The sequence below is a fragment of the Callithrix jacchus genome, chromosome 6, assembly GCF_049354715.1.
Source record: "Callithrix jacchus isolate 240 chromosome 6, calJac240_pri, whole genome shotgun sequence".
NCBI lineage: Eukaryota > Metazoa > Chordata > Mammalia > Primates > Cebidae > Callithrix > Callithrix jacchus.
In genome coordinates this window covers 97791214-97816888 of record NC_133507.1, presented here as the reverse complement: position 1 = coordinate 97816888, position 25675 = coordinate 97791214, and the positions used below count along the sequence as shown (strand labels likewise).

General features: G+C 39.3%; 1 protein-coding gene across 8 annotated transcripts in view; it reads right to left on the bottom strand.

Moving 5' to 3' along the window:
* NCKAP5 (NCK associated protein 5) overlaps positions 1-25675 on the bottom strand; it is a 1002432-nt gene that overhangs the window by 124539 nt on the left and 852218 nt on the right. For all 8 annotated transcript variants that reach the window (XM_035305069.3, XM_078327941.1, XM_035305072.3 and 5 more), the window contains one exon: positions 2395-2496. In XM_035305069.3, the coding sequence (XP_035160960.3) occupies positions 2395-2496 (102 nt within the window). The remainder of the gene's footprint in view (positions 1-2394; positions 2497-25675) is intronic.

Sequence of the window (25675 nt, the reverse complement as noted above, 5' to 3'; positions counted from 1 at the left end):
AATTATTAAATCCCTCTGTGACTCTGTTTCTTTCTTTGTAAATGAAGATAATGAAAGCAGCTACTATGTGGGATAATTGTGAAGACTGAACAGTTCCTGACAAATGCTAACGCTTAGGGACTTTCAGGTGGGTGTTGCTGCTCTTACTGAAAATGTTATATATACATATGCCGGGAATGGTGGCCCACATCTGTAATCCTAGCTCTTTGGGAGGCTGAGGCAGGTGGATCGCCTGAGGTCAGGAGAGACCAATCTGGCCAACATAGTGAAACCCTGTCTCTACTAAAAATACAAAAAATTAGCCAGGCATGGTGGTATGGGCCTGTAATCCCAGCTACTTGAGAGGCTGAGGCAGGGGAATTGCTTGAACCAGGGAGGTAGAGGTTGCAGTGAGCTGAGATTGCGTCAGCGTACTCTAGCCTGGGTGACAGAGTGAGACTCCATCTCAAAAATACACACACACACACACACACACACACACACACACACTCACACGTGTCTGGCTCTTCAACTAAGCCATCAGTTAGTTCATGGTCTCCCTGCGGGACCCAGTTTTACACTTCCTGATGCCCTATCATTCTCCGATACCTGGTGCGTAAGTGGTAACTGCATTAGGCAATAGCCAAAAGTGGATGCACTTTGTCACCAGGGATCACTGATGTGAGCTCTGGCTTCTGGGGATGCATTAGTAGAGCCCTTTCTCAGGGATCATTTCCACCTTTGCTGTGGTTTGCTGTGGGTGTGGCATGGTACTACATATTAAGAGAACAGAAGAGAGCCAAAGGAACAGAGATCTTATGCTTGTTCCAATATTGGTAGCAGGCACTGTGTACAAACATATCCTGTATTATCTCATTTAATCCTCACCACAACTCTCTAAAATAGAAAAGAAATATCAGCGCCCTCTTTTTCTTAATGGGAAGACTGAGGCATTGAGGTTTTACTACCTTGCCCAAAGTCACCCCATCAATGTAATATTCTGATGCCCAGCCCAAGACGGAACCATTATGCCATAATGGCAAGTCAGGCCCCTGACAATGAGCAGAGCTCCCAGAGATACACAGAACCCCATGAATCCCAGTGAGTTCTCATTGGTAATAATGATTTTTTTTTTTTCTGAGATGGAGTCTCTCTCTGTCGCTCACTGGAATGCAGTGACACAATCTTGGCTCACTGTAACCTCTGCCTCCTGGGTTCAAGCGTTTCTCCTGCCTCAGCCTCCTGAGTAGTTGGGATTTCAGGCACATGCCACTATACCTGGCTAATTTTTGTATTTTTTTAGTAGAGATGGGGTTTTATCATGTTGGTCAGGCTTATCTCAAACTCCTGACCTCGTGATCTGCCTGCCTCAGCCTCTCAAAGTGCTGGGATTACAGGCATGAGCCACTCCTCCCGGCAATGATGATTATTTTAAAAATTTTTCATCAAAAATGCATATTAGCTTTTATTACAACATGATCTTAATTATGTTGATTTAATAGGCAAAAATACATCCTGTCTTCTGCACTATTCAAAGTGAATTTTTCTCATTGTTTATTTTAGATTACCACTCTGAATGGTTCATATACTTGAAACATTCTTACTGTGAGAAATGCAGTATAAAAACTACAATTTTAGTTAAAAAATAGAGATATAGAATGAAGCCAAGAGTTTCATTTTTCCCATTTTTAAATAAAAACTCTGCACTTAAAAAAAAACCTCTTGACCTTAAAGCCATATTATAGATTGGATGCCATTAAGTCTTTATGAATGTTTAAAGTGACAACATTCCCATGAAATTTAATTCAAATATACTTAAGAATATTTACATTTAATGGTCTATCTACACTGATGGAATTATTCAGTAAAATAAAACCCAGTTATCCACAAATGTTCATGTCATTATTTTAAGCCTTACATTTTTCATTATATATTTGTGTTTTTTCAAGTTACTCTTTTTATGTCAATGAGAGTTAAAAAGCCATGCTGGTTAAAGTTTTGTCAAATAAGCACAAAGCTAACCCCAGCTAGAGAAAAAAAAAGTGCAGAGCCCATGAATTTTTAAAACTTCATGCATAATATATCATAAAAGTAGGATGAATAATATGGGATGTGGGTTTTAATAAAAAGCTCCTTGACCATTTCTCAGAGACTCTGAGATGTAATCAATATCCAAAAAGGTATCTTGGGGACAGAGCCAAGATTTATGATATTTTTGCCAAGAATGACACTTTCTGCTTACTATATCAGCTGGGGGACATGATATTGAATTTCAGAGAACACAAGAAAGGAAGGTATTTTTATCTGCCTGACAACGCTTCAAGGATGCACTTTATGGTTCGCTTGTGACATCATATTTGATGGAAAGAAAATAACAACCAAAACAAGTGTTCTGAAGGCAACTGGGAAACTCACGTGCAGCTCAGCATCAGTTCGTGACTGTGTCAGACTTCGGCTTCTTTCCACCTCTGAAAGCAAATCTCCGGATGAAAGACCCAAGAGGCGTGAGTGAAGTTTCTGGGTAAAACAAAGCAGAAACATGGAACAGGGATAATTTAATTGCTTGTTTCAAAATCCTGCCTTAGACAGTTAAATCTCAAAAGAGTTAACATTTCCAGATTAAATAATACATGTCCTGATTTAAAAAAGTTTATTCTAGTTTATCAGTATTCCATACATGTGTGCGTATGTATATATGCAAATTATATTTTGTAAACAATAATCATGCTTTTACAGTCTGTCAGTCTGCCCTGGAAAATATGTAGTAGAAAAATATCAGTAGTAGTTAAAATAAGTAGTAGAAAAACTATGAATACCCTGCTATACATATTGGCTAGTATGAAAATTAACATTTGATATTCACATTATGGAAACAAATCGCCAAGTTCACCTTATTATGTTGAGCAGTGATTAAAATGTGAGCAGATAATTATAAAAGTGACCTTATTTCTAAACAGCATTGATCTCGTGAAATCTTCCCTTGGACACATTTTAACTCAAAGTCATTAATGTCATCTGTTAGGAACAATTAATGTGAATAGAAAATAATTGCATTGGGGATCTGGGGACTCCGAGGAATTTGTACATTAATATTCACGTGCTATTCAATTATATACTGAATTCTTTATTTCAGTTTTGTTTGGGAGGCCCGCTAAGCCAGAGACATTTCACTATATTAATCTTTATACTAATTACTAAGGCTTTTCTGTGGACATTAAATTTGATCTGTTTAATTGCAAATACAATAAAACTCGTGATTTATGCCTAATGTTTCTGCTAGGCTGATGACATTTTGAAAATGGCACTTATATCCTGGTTTGTCTTTGTCAAAATTTTTGTAGCTTCAGATGCTAAAAAAAAATCTAACTGAGTAAGTAAATAATGTGGCTAAGCGTGCCTCTCTCACTTCTGAAAAGTTTTCCTACTCCTTTTGCTCCCTGGAGAGACCCTGCTGCACACTGATGCTGATCTAAGAAATGCCTTTGCTTCTTTACTGCTAAGCGATACTAGAATCATCTTAGAGTGCAGGGCTGTCCCACAGGTCACTCTGTCCCAGGATATCTACCATGCAGTCAGCAGGGACTACAAACTCCACTCAAATGAGCCACATTCTCTCTGTTCCCCATTTGACTCTCTTTAGGCTGAACTTCTGTGACAGCCCTGAGTACTTGGTTAGTTGATGATTCAACAAGCATTTATGCAGCACCTACTGAAGGATGGCTCTGTGGCAGGGCAGTGTTCTAGCCTTCTGCAAGGGGAAAGGTATTTTTTTCTGTTGTGGGTTGACCAGTTCTCCTTCTCAGTGGACCTTCCAACTGTGTGTCTGTGGAGGTCCTTTCACAAAGAAGAAAATAATTTCTAAACTGGTTGCCTGTTGCTTTGAAAATCCAAATTTCTGCAGCAGAGCTAAGACCTCCGTACGTAACCACAACCATGACATTGTTTCTAACAGTTTTTATAATCCTAAATTCCCTCTAGAATCTGACTTTCCCGGGGGCAAAGATAGAATTTATCTCATCTTGTAATCTACAGGACCTGACAAAATACATTGTAGTTAGTAAGTAGCCCATTCATGCTTGTTGTAGTCTATAAACAAAAAGATGTTTTTATATTTTATCCACCCATATATAAGTTTTAAAGATTGAAAGACTGCCAAAAGAATTACAATGTTGTGAGACCCAAGAATACATTTATCAATATGCAAACAGGACAAGAAGTTATGGGAAATGACAGTCAACAAAAGAAATCATTTTGAGTGGTATATCATGTGACTGGAGAGAAGAGGTCTCCATGAATTAGCTATCTGACTTATGCAGTTCATGAATGCACTTCACTATTAATTCTCAGATATGTGATGTCACCCTTTTGCCTACTGCATGAATATGTGCATCTAAAGACCTGCCCTTGTCAATGCTGTTTCGGTGGCTTTTATCCAAATGGGTCCCTTCCCTCCATTGAAATAGGGAAATTGAAGGTCTGTGTGGGAGAACCGAGACGTCCTGGGGCAAGGGCCAGGAAACCTGAGTTCTAGTCCTGTCGAAGGCACATGTTTTCAAGGATCCCAGAAATGTAACTGAACCTCTTAGTCTCAGATCCCTCATCTGCTAAAGAAAGATGGGAAAACTTAAACCAGAGGTACCATCTGACCCATCAGTCCATTACTAAGTGTGTACCCAAACTACCAAAAAGACACATGCACACACATGTCCATCGCCATGCTATTTAAAGTAGCAAAGACATGGAGTCAGCCTAGGTGCCAATAAATAGTGGATTGGATAAAGAAATATAGTACATATATACCACAGAATACAGCCATAAAAAATAATGAAATCATGTCCTTTGCAGCAACACAGATGCAGCTAGAGGAAGCCATAATCCTATGTGAATTAATCCAAAAACAGAAAACCAAATACTGAATGTTCTCACTTATAAGTGGAAGCTAGACATTGAGCACACGTGGACATAAACATGGGAACAACAGATGCTGCAGACTAGTAGATGGAGAGAAAGAAAGGGAGGAATGGGTTGAAAAACTACTTAGTGGGTACTATGCTCACTACCTGGGAGATGGAACCTGTATCCAAAACCCAGCATCATGCCATATATCCATGTAACAAACCTGCACATGTACCCCTGCATCTAAAATAAAAGTTGAAGTTAAATAAAATCTCTAACAAAGTCACAACATCCGATGACAGAGTTGTAGACATTAATAAATATATATTTTCTGAAAAAAGAAAGAGGGAAGTGACTGTTTAATCCACTAGCACAGGTGGAGAGTGGCCCTGTTATAGTAAGAAGGGGCAACAAATAGGTTCATATGCTGAAATTCACACAGGCCAGTTTATTGTATGCCTGACAGTTGGTGGTAGGTAATTCCTTAGATAATAAGGTACAAATGAATCACTCATTGTTATATTTTTCATACATATAAGGCAAATACAAATTGATTTAGAATAAAATACAATCCACTTACATTAAAAAAAAACAATTTAAAAATTTAATTATTTTATTTAAATTTTTAAAATAATTAGGATATATAATAGTTGTTTATATTTATGGGGGTGCATGTGAGGTTTTGATACAGATATATAATGTATAATGATCAAATTGGGGTAACTGGATTACCTATCATCTCAAGCATAATAAAATCTAATTTTGCGCTATAAAATCTACTTTTGTGTTAAAGCTATAGGCAAGGAAATGGTAGGTAGATATCACACAACCTCACACAACTTCCCTTAAATAATAACTATGAAGAACACAACCCCATAGAGACTACATTTCTTTTGATAAGAATTTTTATAATAGGCTTATATTTTCACCATATATACATATATATTATACATAGATATATGAATATAGCATCACTTTTATACTGATACTGTATTACCTATGCTTAAATGAAAAATAGGTAGAATGTATACGTGAGAAACTTCATTAAGTCACTGTCAAAAAGAGTGTAACTGACATAAGAGGGCCATGACCTCTTAAGAGGAGCCCCGCAGCTTAGAGTGCAGATTCTCCATCACATACCCAGCTATGGTTCATATTTACTGTTAGTGTTCATCTGAATAAAATCTCATCTGAAATACTTTAACCTTATTATCTTTAACCTGCAAATCCAAATGAATCCTGGAGTTAGACCTACTTGTTTTAGACATCAAAAGCAGCAGGACTACTCAGCATAGTTTTGAAATAGGCTTTGAGTCATCTGTCACACTGGCTCAGTAACTGAGATTCGACTGGGTTTCAGAGGTAGAGACTCCTGATTTCACACATTTTCAAACCGTAAGTAAATGAGAGTCTTTTTACTCAAACGCTTCCTTTGATGAGGTGATGGTCTAAGCCTCCCTATCAGAGCGGCTTCACTGTCTCTCTCATGTGCTCCTCTCCCATCTGAGTTGATCTTTTGTGCATTTTTCCATGGCACAGTCTCCTCTTCCTGCTCCTAGATCTTGTCCAGTATTCAGGACAACACTGAAACCCTCCCTGTAAAGTCATTTATCCTCACTAACCCGCAGTGGATTCCCTGCCTTGAGGGACTGGACTGCCTCTCATTTTGTTCCTTTATCCAAAGTGCACTCTTACTGAACTGTTCTCTGTGTAGGCTCTATCTTCCGAACAGGATGATCAGCTCCATGAAAATGCAGGCCAATCCCTTCATTTTACATCGTCCCAGTGGCAGGGACTAGCCGGGTGTCACGAAACCTCGGGAGCCTTGGCCCTATTCTTTCTGGGCACACAGTTGGTTGGCCACATTTCCCAGCCTCCTTTACAGTCAGGTGTGCCCACATGACATGGTGAGTTCTAGCTCATGGAGCCTGAGCAAAAGTGACATCTGCCCTTTCTTGCCTGGCCCAGGAATATCTCCTTCATATAGTCTTCCAAGCTCTTTCTCCTTCCACTGGCTTGATGCAGCCAACTCAGCATAGCAATGTTGGAAGCCAGCTGTCGAAGATGACGCCAGCCAGGTAGAAGGAATTTGGCTTCTTAAATTGTCAACTCAAGAAAGCCACTCTGGGAAGAGAAATGTGTTTTTTGGACTTGACGTGAGGAAGATATCAACTTATACTGAATTTGGGCCCCGATTCATTTGGAGTTTGTCATTATTGCTGACATTGACCTGGCTGACATAGTTATCTTTGCAGCATACAGGGTAGCCACTGAAGAAATATGCATGTTTCTATGTATATATTTCATATGTGTACACACATACACACATGTATATATATATACATGTGTTTACACAGCCCAAGGTGACATACCCCACTGAAGATTCTAGCTTCATAGGAAAGAGACTTGCTTTCAGTCACTATATATGCAAGGGCAGGGGTTGGGGGATTGTGCGAAGAACTAAGATATATTGCAATTTATAGCAGAATGCATGCCTCATACCAGTGTTAAACACTAAGCTAAGCTTTGGGGACCTGGCAATGCCAGTGCAGTCAGTGGGGTCGGCAATACTTGGTGGGTTAACTTGTCTTCAGTCAGTCAGTTTCATGTTCTCTGTGCAGTTCTGTTTCTGTAATTCAAGGCAGAGAAATGTTCCCCTCAGCAGACTGTGCCAAGGACTGGCTGCCCTTTATCTCGCAGAATGAAGGTGGAGTGGCCCCTTCAGGGTGGTAGTGACTGATTCTGCAGCTCTCCAGTTCATGATGGCAGCAGAGACTGGAGACTAAGGAGCATTTGAGCCTTTCAGAGCTGGGCTGGAGGGCCAGAGTTTTTCATTTCATTTCTCTCCTCAGTTCCTCAGATGCTCAGTGAAGGCTTACTGCATTTAATAGAATTCTGCCTCTAGATTTTTACTCAGCACCATGATGATGTCTTAATTTTAAGTCAGTGTGATTGCTAAGGCCAGGAAGACACTGCTTCCTTATTTATTGATGCAAGTTGAGGTCAAAAACATAGCTCCTCTAGAAATTTGGGCAATATTCTTCTCATGCTGGCAATCAAGTAAAATAGATTGATGGGCAGCTTTTGCATTTACTGACTTATTTCCTAAAGGCTGAAAAGAAATGTATGAATTTTCTTATGTCAGGATTTCAGAAGTTATTAACTCAACTTTAGAAGTAGAGAGGAAAGTACAAAAGGGATCATCTCACCATGGCTCCCTTCTCTTTATTCAGATTTGGTGAGAGAATTAATTTACCACCATAAGCATGTATATAATTATTCTCCCCTCTAACTTTTTTTTTTTTTTTTTTTTTAAACATAGTCTCGCTCTGTTGCCCAGGCTGGAGCACAATGGTGTGATCTTAGGTCACTGCAACCTCTACCTCCCAGGTTCAAGTGATTCTCCTGCCTCAGCCTCCTGAGTAGCTGGGATTACAGGTGTGTCCCACCATACCTGGCTAATTTTTTGTATTTTTTGCAGAGATGGGGCTTCACCATGTTGGCCAGTCTGGTCTCAAACGCCTGACCTCAGGTGATCCACCCACCTCAGCCTCTCAAAGCACTGGGATTATAGACATGAGCCACTGCACCTGCCCCCTGCTAACTATTAAAAGCCAAATATCTGTACAAAAGAGAAGTTTTAACTGTTCAGCACCTGATCCAAGAGAAGGGATGCCAACAGCTGCCCTGGCCGCTCCTGTCTGTCTCGGTGAGTTCTTGCTTTCTCTTGCCCACTGTCTCGCTGGGTTCTGCGGCACTCTGTCACCATGGCTGGCTGCTTATTTGGACCTGGCCTTGTTTAGGGATTACCTCCCTCAAATCTAGTGGCATATATGCTGGGCTAATTTCTCAGATAAAGAACTTATTGCTTTTTCAGCTTTAGTTTTGTTTTCAAATCACCTCCACTTCGGAGAGCTGATCTCACTTCACAGCTTCTAGAAAGCTTCCTAGAGCCCCATTCCTGCTCCCTCAACTCTGTCCTAGGTGGGCCCTGGGCCCAGCGTTTGATTCCATTTAAGCCGAGCACAAGGGAAGCAAGTCTGGAATGAGATATTAAGAAATCTCCTGAGTATCTTTTGATATTGCTAAAAATCCTCTGATTTCCTGTGAATTCACCTTTCTAGAGGATTTGGTGCATGTTTCAGAGAAGCATTTTAAATTTGACTCTGAATAGACATAACCAGGTAAATAAGCTTTGTTCTGTCTGTTGGGTAATAAGGCAATTTCACAGATATGCGTAAGGATCTCTAAAAGAAAGTTCCAGGAAATTTTCTAAAACAGCTTAGAGCCTGATGAAAATAATTTTTCTATGAACACCAAATGATCTATAAAGACTCCAAAGTTTTGCCTTATTCAGATACCAGAATTACATTTTTGCCACACTCAGAAAGGTGATTTTTCATGAACCCTTTCAGAATCCCATCAGAAGAGATTGTGGCAGATCCCTGGGTTCACATTTCACAAGTTTCATTCTATTCCATTAAGAATTTATTATAAAACTGAATATTATATAAATGCATATTATATAACTGAGTATGATATGGTCATTTCTTAGATTCACAAAAATTTGAGACCAGGACAAAATCTTTTTGGATAATAGCTGATGTTTAATTAATTATGCCATTATTTCCATTTTGGGATACAAAGATAAAACATAATATCTGCATTCAGCCATCCTGCTGACATGACAGTGTGCTTTCTGAATGTTCTCCTAGAGGCCCTTAAAAAAATATGTCCATCATAACTCGGTCTCACTTCAGTGTCTGAAATTTTTATAGCTAATTTTTTAAGCCGCCTGCAGCAGTCCTTGTTGCACTTGTTATTTTCCCTGACAACTTCTAGACTTGCCTTGCGTATCAACGTTTAGCTGCCCCGGGTGCATTCTGTCTTGCTCTAGATGGTGCCTTGGAAAATCATATGGCTCTATATCCTCTTTTCTACTTCTCCAGGACCCAAGGTTATAAAATGCTTTTGAAACCATTATTCCACAACTATATTCAAAACCTTCTTCAAGGGTCCCCACTACCATGACAGCCTGATTGTCCAGTGGCTTCCCTAAGGGAACAGCATTTGGCTTGGTGATTAGAAAGATTATTCATGGTCTCTACAGCTTAGACTGTTGACTAGTGCATCTCGTACCTGTCCTATCTGCTGCAATTTCATTAACAGTGCCCTGAGGCCCACAGGGTGAGCACCAGTGGGAAGATGAATGAGGATGAAAACAGCAGACCTTGCCCTCAAGAGCCTCCACTCTAACTAGTCCTACAAGAAGCATTTATGAAGCATCTACTATGTGCAGAGTCATGACTATGAGCTATGAGAGACTCAAGGAAGCTCATTAACAGAGCTGACAATATCACTGAGCACAGCAAACACACAAAGGAGAAAAAAACACAAGAATTCTTAAGGCAGAACATGCAAACAAGATCACAGTAGAGTAAGGGTGCCATGCAGATAGAGGTGCTGGAGGCCAGTATATTAACCACACAATTAAACATATAAGAGAATATTCTGTGCAACAGGAACTGAGCTCTTCCTGCAGAGTTCCCAAATCTCTTGAAGTCTTTACAAAAAAAAAAAACAAAAAATTCAGACATAACTGCAAAGTGACAGAATGTTGAGAAAAAGGACAGAAGGTTAAAGTTCCCATGGCAGGCCAGTCAGACCTGTGGGCAGGCGGACAGCCAAAGAGCGACTTGCATTCGCTTGCCAAGCCTGACTCTCTGAAGCTTCCCTTTTGTCTTCTTCTGTGAATATGATCTAAGGGAGGAAGTGATTCAGCACAGCCTGAGCCTATTCTGGGATCTAAGAGACACAGGAGTGCCCTGAAATTTCCATTTTCATCACTAATTACTTTAACAGGTACTTTAATAAGTGCTTTCCAATTGCCCCTGCTGTTTTGTAAAATTATCTACACTGCATTTTACATTTTTAATCAAACTTTATTTTTGAAAAGTTCTGACTTTCTGAAGCTTTTGCCTTTTACATGCAGGGGAACAGATTTTTTCCCTCTGATTTCACCAAACTAAAAGGATTAGTGGGGGAAAAACCCCAAAACTTGACCTGTTTTTATCAGACCTATTGGAAGCTTCACTGATGGTCACTAGAGTTCAATGTACCACAGTACACTGAAGAAATAAATTACCATTTGCTTTGTGGGGGGAAAATACACTCGGTGAACTTCTTTCTCTAATTTTATCTCACAAATCTTCAAACTACTGTGCGGAAAAAGCTGTCATCTTAGTTTATAGAGATGAAGAACCCAAGATGGCAGAAGCAAAGAATACATACATTCTAGGAATCGGGAAAGCCAGGATTCTTCCCCAGACCTGCCTTCCTTCTAAGTTCAAGCTCTTCCTACCGCATTCTGCTTGCTTTTTCTATGAAGGGAGGGACTTGATATCATCCTCGATATCTTTTACAAGGCAAATATTATTGAAGTAGCTTATTTCTGCCTAAGTTTTAAGCCCACAATTTGAGCAAATCCCACGAAATGAACTATGTTGCCTTGGTGATTTTCCTTCCCAGGTTCTGCTTTAGAGGCAGATAATTGGTAAAGAAACAATAATAATAACAGCAACAATAATAGCTGTGAACGCTTACCAAGCTCTTTTTAGCACTAAGTATGTGTTTCACGTATGTTATCCTTTTAAATCCTCATTACAATCTACAGTAAGAACTAATATTATCATCCCTGTCTTGCACATGAAAAAATTGACATAAAGAGCTAAAAAAAATCTTGCCTAATGTTACATAAATAGTATTTGAACCCTGGACATCTGGCTGCAGAGTTCATGCTCTTAATTCTATCCAATTAAATCTGGTTAATGATGGTTTGTTATATACAACTTATTAAAATAATAATATAAATTAATCAGACAGTAAAATGAACTGCATAGAATTAAAAAAGAAATATCCCTAAACACAATGTGATATCTTTGCTTGCTAGACTTAAACATCATTTATTCATTTACTCAAAATCATACTTTACTTATTATTATTCCATTGTTATCACTGGTATTTGATTTGTATTGTTGATGTCATTTTCTTTTTAGTTCTCTACATTCTTTCCAGGAAAGCATAATTCCATGTGTAAATTTGGACCTAACTGAAAAGTAAAACTATGCAAAAAAGAACATTTATAGAGTGCTCATTTGCATGCTAGGTCTTAAGCTAAGTGTTTACGTTATTTTTTATTTTTTAAAATTTAATTTAATTCAATATTATATTTTAATTTCTCTCTAAGTTATTGGGGTACAGGTGGTATTTGGTTCCATAAGTAAGTTCTTTAGTGGTGATTTCTGAGATTTTGGTGCACCCATCACACAACAGTATACATTGCACCATATCTGTAGTCTTTGATCCCTTGCCCCCTTCCCACTCTTCCTGCCAAGTTCCCAGACTCCATTTTATCATTCTTTTTTTTTTTTGAGACGGCTTTTCACTCTTGTTACCCAGGCTGGAGTGCAATGGTGCAATCTAGGTTCACTGCAACCTCCGCCTCCTGGGTTCAGGCAATTCTCCTGCCTCAGCCTCCTGAGTAGCTGGGATTACAGGCATGCACCACCATGCCCAGCTAATTTTTTATATTTTTAGTAGAGACGGGGTTTCACCATGTTGACCAGGATGGTCTCGATCTCTTGACCTTGTGATCCACCCACCTCGGCCTCCCAAAGTGCTGGGATTACCATTGTATCATTCTTATGCCTTTGCGTCCTCATAGCTTAGCTCCCACATACCAGTAAGAACACATGATGTTTGGTTTTCCATTCCTAAATTACTTTGCTTAGAATAATAATCTCCAATCTCATCCAAATGCTGTTCATTCATTCATTTTTATGGCTGTGTATTCCCATACCATAGTTTATTTCCCCACTCATTGACTGATGGGCATTTAGGATGGTTCCATGAGTTTGCAATCTCAAACTGTGCTGCTATAAACATGTGTGCAAGTATCTTTTTCAAATCATTTTCTCTTTTCCTCTGGGTAGATACCCAGTAGTGGTATTGCGAGATCAAATGGTAGTTCTACTTTTTGTCCTTTAAGGAATCTCCACACTGTTTTCCATAGCGGCTTTACTAGCTTACATTCCCACCGGCAGTGTAGAAGAGTTCCCTGTTCACTGCATGCACTCCAACACCTACTGTTCTTGATTATGACTGTTCTTGCAGGAGTAAGGTGGTATCGCATTGTAGTTTTGATTTGCATTTCCCTGATCATTATTGACGTTGAGTATTTTTTCGTATGTTCATTGGCCATTTGTATACCTTCTTTTGAGAACTGTCTATTCATGCTCTTAGCTCACCTTTTGATGAGATTGTTGTTTTCTTCTTGATTTGTTTAAATTTGTTACAGATTCTGGGTATTAGTCCTTTGTCATATGTATAGATTGTGAAGATTTTCTCCCACTCTGCAGGTTGTCTGTTTACTCTGCTGACTGTTCCTTTTTGCCATGTGAAAGCTCTTTAGTTTAATTAGGTCCCAGCTATTTATCTTGTTTTTATTGCATTTGTTTTTGGGTTCTTGGTCATGAAATCCTTGCGTAAGCCAATGTCTAGAAGGGTTTTTCCAATGTTATCTTCTAGAATTTATATAGTTTCAGGTCTTAGGTTTAAGTCTTTATCCATCTTGAGTTGATTTTTGTATAAGGTGAGAGATAAAAATCCAGTTTTATTCTTCTACATGTGGGTTGCCAATTATCCCAGCACCATTTGTTGAATAGGGCGTCCTTTCCCCACTTTATGTTTCTGTTTGCTTTGTCAAAGATCAGTCGGCTCTAAGTATTTGGGTTTATTTCTGGGTTCTCTATTCTGTTCCATTGATCTATGGGCATATTTTTATGCCAGTGTCATGCTGTTTTGGTGACATGGCCTTATAGCATAGCTTGAAGTCGGGCAGTGATGCTTCCAGATTTGTTATTTTTGCTTACTCTTGCTTTGGCTATGCAGGCTCTTTTTTTGGTTCCATATGCATTTTAGAATTGTATTTTCTAATTCTGTGAAGAATGATGGTGGTATTTTGATGGGGATTGCACTGAATTTGTAAATTGCTTTTGGCAGTATGATCATTTTCACAATATTGGTTCAACTCATCCATGATCATGGGATGTGTTTCCATTTGTTTGTGTCATCCATGACTTCTTTCAGCAGTGGGCTCTGTAGTTTTCCTTGTAGAGGCCTTTTGACTCCTTGGTTAGGTATATTCCTTAGTATTCTATTTTATTTTTTTGGCAGCTATCCTAAAAGGGGTTGAGCTATTGATTTCATTCTTCACTTGGTTGCTGTTGGTATATAAAAAAGCTGCTGATTTGTGTACATTAATCTTGTATCCAAAAACTTTGCTGAATTCTTTTATCAGTTCTAGGAGCTTTCTGGAGGAGTTCTTAGGGTTTTCAAGGTAACTGAACATCTCATCAGCAAACAGTGACTGTTTGACTTCCTCTTTACCAATTTGGATACCATTTATTTCTTTCGCTTGTCTGATTGCTCTGGCTAGGAATTCCAGCACTATGCTGAAGAGGAGTGGTGATAGGGCATCCTTGTCTTGTGCCAGTTCTCAGAGGGAATGATTGCAACTTTTCCCCATTCAGTATTATGTTGGCTGTGGGTTTGTCATAGATGACTTTTATTACATAAAGGTATGTTCCTTGTATGTCAGTTTTGCTAAGTTTTAATCATAAAGCGATATTGGATTTGTTGAATGCTTTTTCTACATCTATTGAGAAAATCATGTGATTTTTGTTTTTAATTATATTTATGTGGTGTATCACCTTTATTGACTTGTGTATGTTAAGCCATTCCTGCATTCCTGGTATGAAATCCACTTGATAATGGTGGATTATCTTTTTGATATTTTGTTGGGTTCAGTTAGCTAGTATTTTGTTAAGGATTTTAGCATATCTATTTTAAGTTACCACTTCAATCTCACTGCCTGTTATTGGTTTGTTCGGGGTATCTAATTCTTTCTGATTTAAGCTAAGAGGGATATATTTTTCCAGGAATTTATCCATCTCTTCTAGGTTTTCTAGTTTATGCACACAAAGGTGTTCATAGTAGCCTTGATTAATCTTTTCTATTTCAGTGGTCTCAATTATAATATCTCCTGATATTATATATCTCACTATTTCTTAGTGAGGTTATTTGGATTGTCTCTTCTTTTCTTGGTTAATCTTGCTAATGGTCTATCAATTTTATTTACCTTTTCAAAGAACCAGCTTTTTTTTTTTTGTTTATCTTTGTTTTTTCAATTTCCTTTAGTTCTGTTCTGATCTGATTACCTCCCAAAGTCTCACCTCCTAATGCTATCACCTTAGGGTTTAGGATTCAACATATAAATTTGGGAAGATACAAACATTCAGGCCAAAGCAGGGGTCAAAAAAGAAAGAAAAGTCTTTCTGAGAACAGCATATGAAAAGGTCCAGAGATGAGAGAAAATGTGACATTTTCTGTAAAAAGTTCAGCAAGACCACAGAGGCAAATTCAAGAGAGGAATGGTGAGAGAGATGTCTCAGCAATCAGGAACTTGGGTCAAGTCACACAGTGAGCAAAAGTAACTGAGTTAGGGTCTGATTCCATCACTTTGTCCAAAATACATGCTCTCCTCTACTCCTTTGTTTACCCCATACTTTTCCCACTGCTGGACTTGGCTGTGGGCCTCCAGTACTCCTATCTACATACAGAAAGGAAAGGTCTAGAGGAAGAAACTGGAGATGGGTCTCTGGGAAGAAATGTAGACACAGTCTACACATGGGACATTCACACAGCTTTTATGCCTTCTCAGTATGCTTCTTCCTAAAAGAAGTGGCTGGGGAGGTAGGGGGTCAGTCGAAGGCCCTCAATTATGCTGCATGCTAGAAAAGAGCTGCCATCACTCCAGAGATCCAAAATTGCTAATCCTGAAGACATGGAGTGACTCCTCCTGTGATGTCAAAGGGTTCCCTATGTTATCCAGATGGTCAGCAAGAAACCATACATGGTCCCTGTTCTTACAACTACAATGAGGAGACGTTAAAATCAAATGATTTTCACTTAACTTTGGAAGATAACCTCCAAAGAAGGGAAAATGCTATGTCAGTATTTTGGAGAACCAAAACAATTAGGTAGAATTATTTATAAGATGGGTGCTCCCTTACACTATTGAAGGAAAGATTAGAACAAATGAAATTCAGAGTTTGAGAGATTACATAACCACTGAGACCCTTACAGCCTGCACTATTGACTCTCATAGTATTTCACTGCATGGGGCTGGGAGAAGAAAGAGATCAGAGTGTTGATGAAAATGACTTTCGTGATGTGCACTCATCTGCATTTTACAGCTCAATGTCCTGATTTTAATAGGACGAGTTGCTGGAATCCCAGTCATTTTACAACATTTGCGAAGATGTATTACATAAATGCAATCTCTGGCTGAATGTTCAATGAAAGCCCACTGTCTCACTTCCCTTGATAGTTAATACTAAGTTGTGCATTATCAAGGTTTCAAACTTATTACTTCAGTTTGCCTTATAGGCTTTTTTTGCTACAGATCCACATCAGTTTCCCTGTGGCATTATCCCCAAAGTAGTTTTTTAAATCCACTGTTACTTTACCCCATGGTAAGAAATGCCTCATGGTATTATAAACAAGCAGTTGAAAATTGTTATTTATGTGGCTTCCTAATAGTAATTTGAAATATAGGGCATAAAATTACTAGCTTACAACATCGTTCAATATTAACAGTGGGAAGGGTAACATGTAAAATAGACATTAAAGGATTAGCTGCAAAAATACATTTCACTAAGCTAAATCATTTCTTGGCAAATGGCAGTTTCCAGCTAATACACAGGATTCATCAAGTCAAGTGGATTTATTTTTTTTTCTATTAGTTTGTTAAGTATATTCTATATCTAAACTTCAATTTTGCAGGTTTCTTTTTTAGGCATATTACGGAAGCTGCTGAAAACAGAATGTGAGATAGAAGGAATCTTAGACTTTCAACTCATAACTGCTAGTCGGTTTCCCCAGCAAATCCTCTGAGTTGACTGAAGATGGGATTGTAAAGTCTCATAGGAAGTGCATAGCTATGATATTGCAAACATATGGATGACAGATTAGGAAGTTACAGCTGCATCAGAAGTTTCACTAAAAGGGCATATCTTCCCCAAGACATAAAACAATTGTTTTCATTGTTTTGCTTTAGACTCTATGGACGCACAACACTGTTCTAATCAAGCGTGTCTGGAGTTCGGTAAACAATCTGAATCTGTGAAGCAGGCACCCAGAAAGAAGGTGAAGAGAAATTTCTAATCTCCTAGGGTGGAAATTGTGAAGTATTAAGCAGATATTCGATGCATAAATATAAATAACATAATCTCTCTATTTTCTTCTGAGACAGTCCGTAGTTACTATAATCCTAAAATTATTCCATCTTCTCAAATCCCTAAAGATTTATTAATTTTCATAAACTACTTTGATGGAAACTTTTTTCAAGATGCAAAGTTATCTTTCTCTGAGCTTTTCTCTTATATTATATCACGTGCAGTATTTGCAACCTCAGAGAATACCAAAAGTGAGTTCTTATTTTTCAGAGAAATTGGTTATGGATCTAAAAATAACTATTACAAAGAAATGAGCATTATAGAGAAAAGAAGCTGCTCCTAGACTCATTTGAGAAACTATGGGGAAATTTAGATTCCCAAGAGTAATTATTATTGTAAAGTTAAGGGTTTGCTTTGAATACTTATTAGTATTCAGCTGATTTTAAAGACAACAATTTTTTCTTAGATTGTGGGTTGAAGACTACAAATATTTCTTCTCAAATGCCCGATGTTAATAATTCCAGGGGTTTAAAAACTTCTACTACATATAATACTATACTTTTTAAAAAAGCTATTTGGTGTGGGATGGTAAATTTATTTCATAAACCCTTTCCTATTGATAGAAAGTAATGGAATAAGGTGCCCTTGGGCCGGGCGCAGTGGCTCAAGCCTGTAATTCCAGCACTTTGGGAGGCCGAGGTGGGTAGATCATGAGGTCAAGAGATCAAGACCATCCTGGCCAACATGGTGAAACCCCATCTCTACTAAAAATTACAAAAAAACAATTAGCTGGGTGTGGTGGCATGTGTGCGCCTGTAGTCCCAGGTACTCAAGAGGCTGAGGCAGGAGAATTGCTTGAACCCAGCAGGTGGAGGTTGCAGTGAGCCGAGATCGCACCACTACACTCCAGCCTGGCGCCTGGCAACAGAGCAAGACTCTGTCTCAAAGAAAAAAAAAAAGATGCCCTTTAACTTGAATGCACAAAAATTTAGGCATTGTGCAACATGTGAATTACTTATTCAAAAAGCCAGTAATTGAGTGGATGTCACCAAGCCCAGTGTGTCATCAGGCTCTATATTGGAACAAAGCTCAGGTCCACATGCTATGGCTAATGTTCACTGCCTTACCAAAATACCTCAATTGAATGGAATCCAATAGACCAAAATTCTCCATTTTAGCCAACATATTTAAAACAAAGAGGATAATAACCATACAACTAGCTTTTAAACATGCAGGAGAAATCCTGGGCTCAGCCTTACAAATGAGCTTCCCTCTCCATGGCTACATCCATAATCACAGAGGCAGGAAAGCAGGTGGCCACAGGTGTCATAATCTTGGGTTTAAATCCTGGCTTTGTGTGACTAGGACAAGCCACTTCATCTTTTGAGTCTTCATTTCCTTTAGGGATAATAATACCAATATTAGCTCACAGGGGCTTACTGGTGATTCAAGTTCAAGAGACAGAACTCTTGGATTCATAAGGTTGTGGTGAGGATTTAATTAGTTAAGGTGTTTGGGGCATATTAAATGCTTGAAGAGTGTTAGGTGTTTTAGGAACTAGGGCATAATTTGTGGGGCCCAGAGAATCACCTCCACTGAAGTACTGCCCTTTTGGTAGCAAGCTAAAGAAAGTGCAGAGTGCTCAACTGAGATAGAACAAACACAAGTAGCAAGGGTAAGAGAGGATAGGTAAATACTTCAGTAAGTCCATTTTCCCAATGCTGAGTCACAGTTGTTTTACAGTTAGAACATGGAGAGCAGCTTGCTCGAAGCCCATGCTTGTTTCAATGGATTTCCTTTCCTGTCTCCACAGGAAGGCTGTCCATGCCCTGAAAGGCACTCCTTCCTTGACAGGAAGTACAGGAGGACTTCCCTGCCAGAACACTGGCTCCCTCACAAGATGGCTTCCTGTGGTAGTGAGCAGAGCTAGTGTTTTTATATTCTTCATATCCTTCCCGCTCAGCTCACCCATCTGACATTTCTGCCCTGCCTCACCTGCCTGAACAGTTCTCAGTTTTCCTAATATTGAAGCAAACTGGATGACACTTGTCCTGTTACTACCCATGGTTCCTAACGTGACACAGAGCTATGGAGCAGCTCTTAGTAAAACTCCCGGGCAGACATCAATGAAGGTGTATAAAATGGCAAATGAAGACTTGAAAATTCTACTTCACATAATCCTTCCTGATGAATCTCCAGGAATTGACAGTTTCCTTTGCCACAGCAATATCTAGGCATGGCCTCTCAAAGATACAAATAAATAAGAGCATTACATTCCTCCTATCCTCTTCCTTGAACTGCAAAGGTCTGTCTATCATTACTAAGTATAATTACAACTGTTATTATACTGTCCCCATGTGGTACTGGCAATGCATATCTTACAATATGAAAATCCTTTAACAACTTCTTTCTTACTGATTTTACCCAGGACCAAGACGGACTATGTCACGTGGCACCAAAGTACCATGTAGCCTGCTGTTGGTCCCTGGAGTGATTGTGAGAGTTTTAAATTCCCTTTCACATTTATTTCTTGAATCTGTCACTAGACTCCAGAATCATCTGAAGGAATTAGGCAGTTCTCAATACTATCTCATTATTGACATTTATGTTGATCGATGTTGGCTCTTACAGAATTGGAATCTGCAGATCAATTCCCTTATTAGATTCTTTCTCACTGCTGCCATAATCATTTTATCACACAGGCTGCTGCTATCAAATGCTGGTTTATCACTATGTAATGGGACAAGCTAAATTAGTTTCTCTAGTATGTTACAAAAAATAAAAATTTTCCTGGTTTTAAATCTCACTTTTCTCAATTCTTAAGAAATTCCCTGATGTTTATGTGTATAAAGAGGTTAATTTGAATTTATTCTCCCATAAAACTATGCTTCATGGGAGACCAATGGTGCATCCTAAGAGAAACTCACAATACTCCTGGAAACCATTTTTTCTTTCCATTCAGAGAGCTTCAGACGTCAGATTAACCTTGGCCAAGTGGATAAGCAGGGGATAATGCCAGTGCCTCTGGGAGAGTCCCAGCACCTGGCCAGGTAGCTCTACATAAAGGAGGAGTAACAAAAGCTCCAACACTGCTTCACCCATGACCTACTGTATGATGGCCGAGAAAATACAAGTGTGGTTTGTGTTCACAGAATCCACCCCAACTCTTAGGAAGACAACTCAGGGTAAATGCTTTACTAAGAAATGGTCGGCAACAACATCAAATATAAAGCAAATTTATGCAAATATTTTTCTAAAGGCTAATGTTAATTATTTTTTTTTTAAGTCAGGGTCCCACTCTGTTGCCCAGGCTGGAGTGCAGTGCCACAATCATGGCCCACTGCAGCCTCGACCTCTCGAGCTCAAACAATCCCCATGCCTCAGCCTCCTAAGTAGTTGTGACTAAAGGCACATGCCACCATGCCTGGCTAATGTTTGTGGTTTTTGTAGGGATGGGGTTTTGCCATGTTGCCCAGGCTGGTTTCTAACTACTGGGTTCAAGCAATCTACCTGCCTTGGTGGAGTGGATCCCTTAAATCCCAAAGTGCTAGGATTACTGGTGTGACACTATGCCCAGCACTATTGTTAAATTCTGTATAGGAAGAATAATATAAGCAATTGTGCTATGCCTACAGACTCACAATTTCTAGGATATGGATAATGCAGATTCTCAGGAGTTTTTAACATGAGATCTCAGGAGTCCATGAGCCCAGGCACAGTGGCTCATGCCTGTAATCCCAGCACTTTGGGAGGCCAAGGCAGGAGGATCAGCTGAGGTTAGGAGTTTGAGACCAGCTGGCCAACATAGTGAAATCCTGTCTCTATCAAAAATATAAAAACAAAAAACAAAAAGTAGCTTGGCATAGTGGCATGCACCTGTAGACCCAGCTACTGGGGAGGCTGAGGTGGGAGGATCACTTGAATCCATGAGGTGGTAGTTGTGAGCCAAGATCACACCACTGCACACCACTCTGGGTGAGAGAGTGAGACCTAGAATTCAAGACATCGATAAACTTGGAAGGAAAAAAAAGCATCTTTATTTTCACTAAACTTAAACCAAAATTTAGTATTTCCTTTAGTTATGAATGTAGGCATCAAACTACAACACTGTAAACTTGTGACTTTGTCTCTAGCAGAAATTACAGACATTTTATCATATAGTTGTTGAAAATACCTCTAAATATTGTGTATGTGCATCACTATTTAAAAATCAAGTTAGACTTCCCTCTTAAGCTTGTTATTTCACGCTTTAGAAAGGAAGCACACGTATTACCATGTCATACATTTTTTTCAATATTTTGTCAACTGTACTTCAATGTACTTGGTTTTCTTTATATTCCTATGTCTTTCATTTTATGCATTAAAAGCATTATTCTGAGAAGGGGCACAGGCTTCCTTGATCTGAAAAAATGGTCTATGGTTAAAAATTGATCATGAACCCCAGTTACCTCACTGCTCCCCAGCCTTCTGTCTCACATTGCATGTAACATGAAGTTCTTCCATTGTGGCTCTGACTTTCCACATGTGTGAACAGGAATGGGTGAATTTTAGGTATCCTGAGTCCTGCCATTTACCTCTAGAACCTAGAATCACTGGCCCTGGTTGGGTAAGGAACTTACGTTAATTCAAATCTCCACTAAAATAAATTAGCTTTCTTTTCTTTGCCAAGCAGAGCGCTACAGCTATGATTGTTATGTATTGTTGCAATCTAGACCTTAATGGCATTTTAGCCCTGTGGTGAGCTCACAGAGAAACTATTTTCAAACTTCAAAAGGCCATTAAAACATGTGCAGATGTCTGGAAAATTAATACTATTATCTAACTCTCACCCTTTGCCTGTAGGAGGCAAAGAAGAAACAAGGCTCAAGAAAGATATTAGAGATCAATACATGGTCATAAAGAAAAGAGCTGTCCTTCTAGGGAGCGCAGATGGGGATGAGCAAGAAATCCCACAGTGCTTCTGAAGAGGCTTTTTCATTAGATTTTTTTTGTTGTTGTTGAAGTCATTCACTTAATCCGTTAAAAATTTAAAGAGAGAATGAGGATGGGATGGAAAGTGGAAGGAGAGAGAAAAAGATAAAGATAATTTTCTGCCACCCCACTTCAATTTGGATGTTCAAGGTCCAGAATTCTCAAGAGTGGAAGCATTCATTCATTCATATGACAAAACCTGAATTTGTCAAGGTTAATGTTGAACAAGCTCCAGTCTGTTTTAAAGTGTTTTGCATCTTGAAAGATTTGAACTGCATTCTGTAAAATTCTCAGTGTAGGGAGGTATTCCCATAGGTAGTTTCAAGGCTTTTGTAAAGTTTTCAGAACCACAGGATATTCTCTTCCCTTCTTTCATTTTATTTCCAACAAATTTTATCCTGTAAGTGTCCTAGGTATCTGCCCAAAACTTAAAAACCAGGCGTATTTTTTAAATCAGCGAATGAAGGCTTTATATTTTATTAAAACATGGGAAAGTTCTTCAATTTTGTAAGAAGACAGAGAAATGAAATAACATGTATTTTTAGTAAGTTTTTTTTTTAAATATATAGGTAAAGCTGATCATTGGAAATGCATTGAGACTCCTTTATGGAATATTACGGCAATTTTCGTCTCTGTATAGCACTTTGTAAGAAAACCTAAAAATGTTCACAGATTGTGGGTAACATATCCTTTTAAACGGGAAGTTTTCCTTTACATTTAAGAATAAGCAAGAGGGTCTGTGTCAATCAGGATTACACTTAGCTTTTAGGAACAGAAGAAAATATTTTGGTAGCATAAACAGACAGGGGTTTGTTTTCCTTAAGCTAGAAGTCCAGAGATAGGTGATCATAAAGATTTTGGGGGTTGTTACTGTATCATAACTTGGCCTATCCTGCCTGATAAAGTAAGCCAACATAAAATGTCAGCCAGGAGGACCAAGTGGCAAATATAGTCTGAAACAGGGTCATATATCAAAAATTTCTTGACCACATTTAAATTTTGTTGGGGTGGCTGAAATGGTGAAAAGAAGATAGGGTGAGTGTGTAGCTCCAAAATGGATGGACAGAACAGTGTGTGGACTCACACCATGATCCTTTGCCCTAAGAACCACCATGAAACATACCAGGAAAAGTGAAAGAATTCATGGACCCTTTGAAAGAAGTAGCACTCCACTGCAAATTCCATGAAACAGGTGAAAAACAGTGAGTTCCCAAAGTGTAAGGGGGGGGAAAAACTACCTCCGAACACACATCCCCACTGGGGAATCTGAAAAATTCAGATCACTCATGGGAGAAGGATTTAAATTTACCTAATGATGAAATGGTTTTAGGGAGTTGCGAGAAATATAGTACAAGTAGCAGCAGGAAGTTCCTTGAATGCACTCCCAGCTTCTAGCTCAAGCCCTGGGAAGCCATCCCTGACTCATAGGGGTCCTTATGGAACACAGCTAGAGGAATTGGGGAGGAGTTGCTGGGCAAAGAAAACTCCCAGCTGAAATTGGTAATGGTTTCAACTGGGCACAAATTCTCTTGAGTGGAGTCCAGGGGACCAGCAGGAGCTGTTGTGGATGTGAGTGAGCCAGTGAAGGAGCTACTGCTGGCAGAGTGGGAAGACAGGGAGGGGAGAGTTATGAAGGTCACACTTGCTCTCAGTTGGGTAGCTCACAGCCTGGGGCAGAGTCTAAATGGGGCACTGCAGGGGTGAGACCTGCCTCACCAACTGCCTGGGAGCTGAGTGAGGCTATCTCCCACATTCTTGGATAACTATATAAAACATCAGAGGTAGCCAAGATCCCCTCTGGAACATAACCACATTGGTCTCAGAATCACTCCCCCATTCCCTGCAGTGGCTGCAGCAAGCTCCACCCTAGGAGAGTCTAAGCCCATACCGCCTAACCCTGCCCAACCGGATAGTATTTCCTTACCTGCCCTGATAGGTCAACACAAAACACAGAAACTCTTGGAAGCTTCATGGCCCCATCCATTGCCTGAAAAACCAAAATACTTAACTGTGGCCATCTTAGGGCAAGCATAAATCCCTTGGCTGCTGCTCTCTTGAATGCACCCCCTTCTGGCTGGAGGCCAACCAACTCAGGTCATTACAGCAACTCAGGACAGAATAACCTTGATCCCAAGAAGGAGAAGACAACACCTGACTCCACTGCCTGCAACATCCTGGCTAACCAGAGGTCCTGAGGGTGTCCACATGACAGCTTCACTGCTAGCATAACCAGCATTCAAGAAAGACAGCACACTAAAGATATCTACAATCAAGGACACTTACAGTATCCACTTCATTCCTCTGCCACCTCCACCAGGGCAGGTGCTGGTTTCCTTGGCTGGGAGATCTGAAGATGGGTCATATCACAGGACTTTCTGGAGACATTCCACAGAACCAGCCTGGAGCCTGATAGTCCCTCTGGGTGGATAGACCCAGAAGAGCAATAAAAATCACTGCAGTCCAGCTCTCAGGAAGCCCCATTCCCAGGGCAGGGGGAGAGCATCACATCAAGGGAGCAGCCTGTGGGACAAGAGAATCTGAACAGCAGGCTTGGCCAGTGGGTCTGACCTCTCCATTGAACTAGTCTACCCAAATGATAAAGAACCAGAAAAGTAATTCTGGAAACATGACAAAACAGTGTTCTATAACATGCCCAAAAGATCACACCAGCTCCACAGCAATGAATCCAAACTAAGAAGAAATCTCTGAAATGCCAGATAAAGAATTTAGAAGGTTGATTATTAAGCTACTCAAGGAGATACAAAAGAAAAGTGAAAATCAACTTAAAGAAATGTTAAAAAATGGGATATGGATAAAAAATTCTCCAGAGAAACAGTTATCATAAAGAAAAAACAATCACAACTTCTGGGAAATGAAAGACACACTTAGAGAAATGCAAAACGCAGTGGAAAGTTTCAATAATAATCTAGAAAAAGTAGAAGAAAGATCTTCAGAGCTTGAAGACAAGGCTTTTAAATTAACCCAATTGAGACAAAGGCAAAGAAAAAAGAATTCTAAAAAAAATGAACAAAGCTTCCAAGAAATTTGTGATTTTGTTAAATGGCAAAATCTAAGAATAATTGGTGTTGCTGAGGAAGAGAAATCTAAAAGTTTGGAAAACTTACTTATGGGAAAAATTGAGGAAAACTTCTCTGGCCTTGCTAGAGATCTAAACATCCAAGTAGAAGAAGTTCAAATAACACCTGGGAAAATCATTGCAGAAAGATAATCACCTAGGCACAAAGTCATCAGGTTATCTAAAGTTGAAACAAAGGAAATAATCTTAAGAGCTGTGAGACAAAACCATAAGATAACCTATAAATGATAACCTATCAGATTATCAGCAGACTTCTCAGCAGAAATTTTATAAGCCAGAAGGGATTGGGGTTCCATCTTCAGCCTCCTGAAACAAAATAATTGTCAGCCAAGGATCTTGTATTCAGTGAAACTAAGCTTCACAAATGAAGGAGAGATAGTCTTTTTCAAATAAACAAATACTGAAAGAATTCACCACAACTCAGTCAGCACTACCT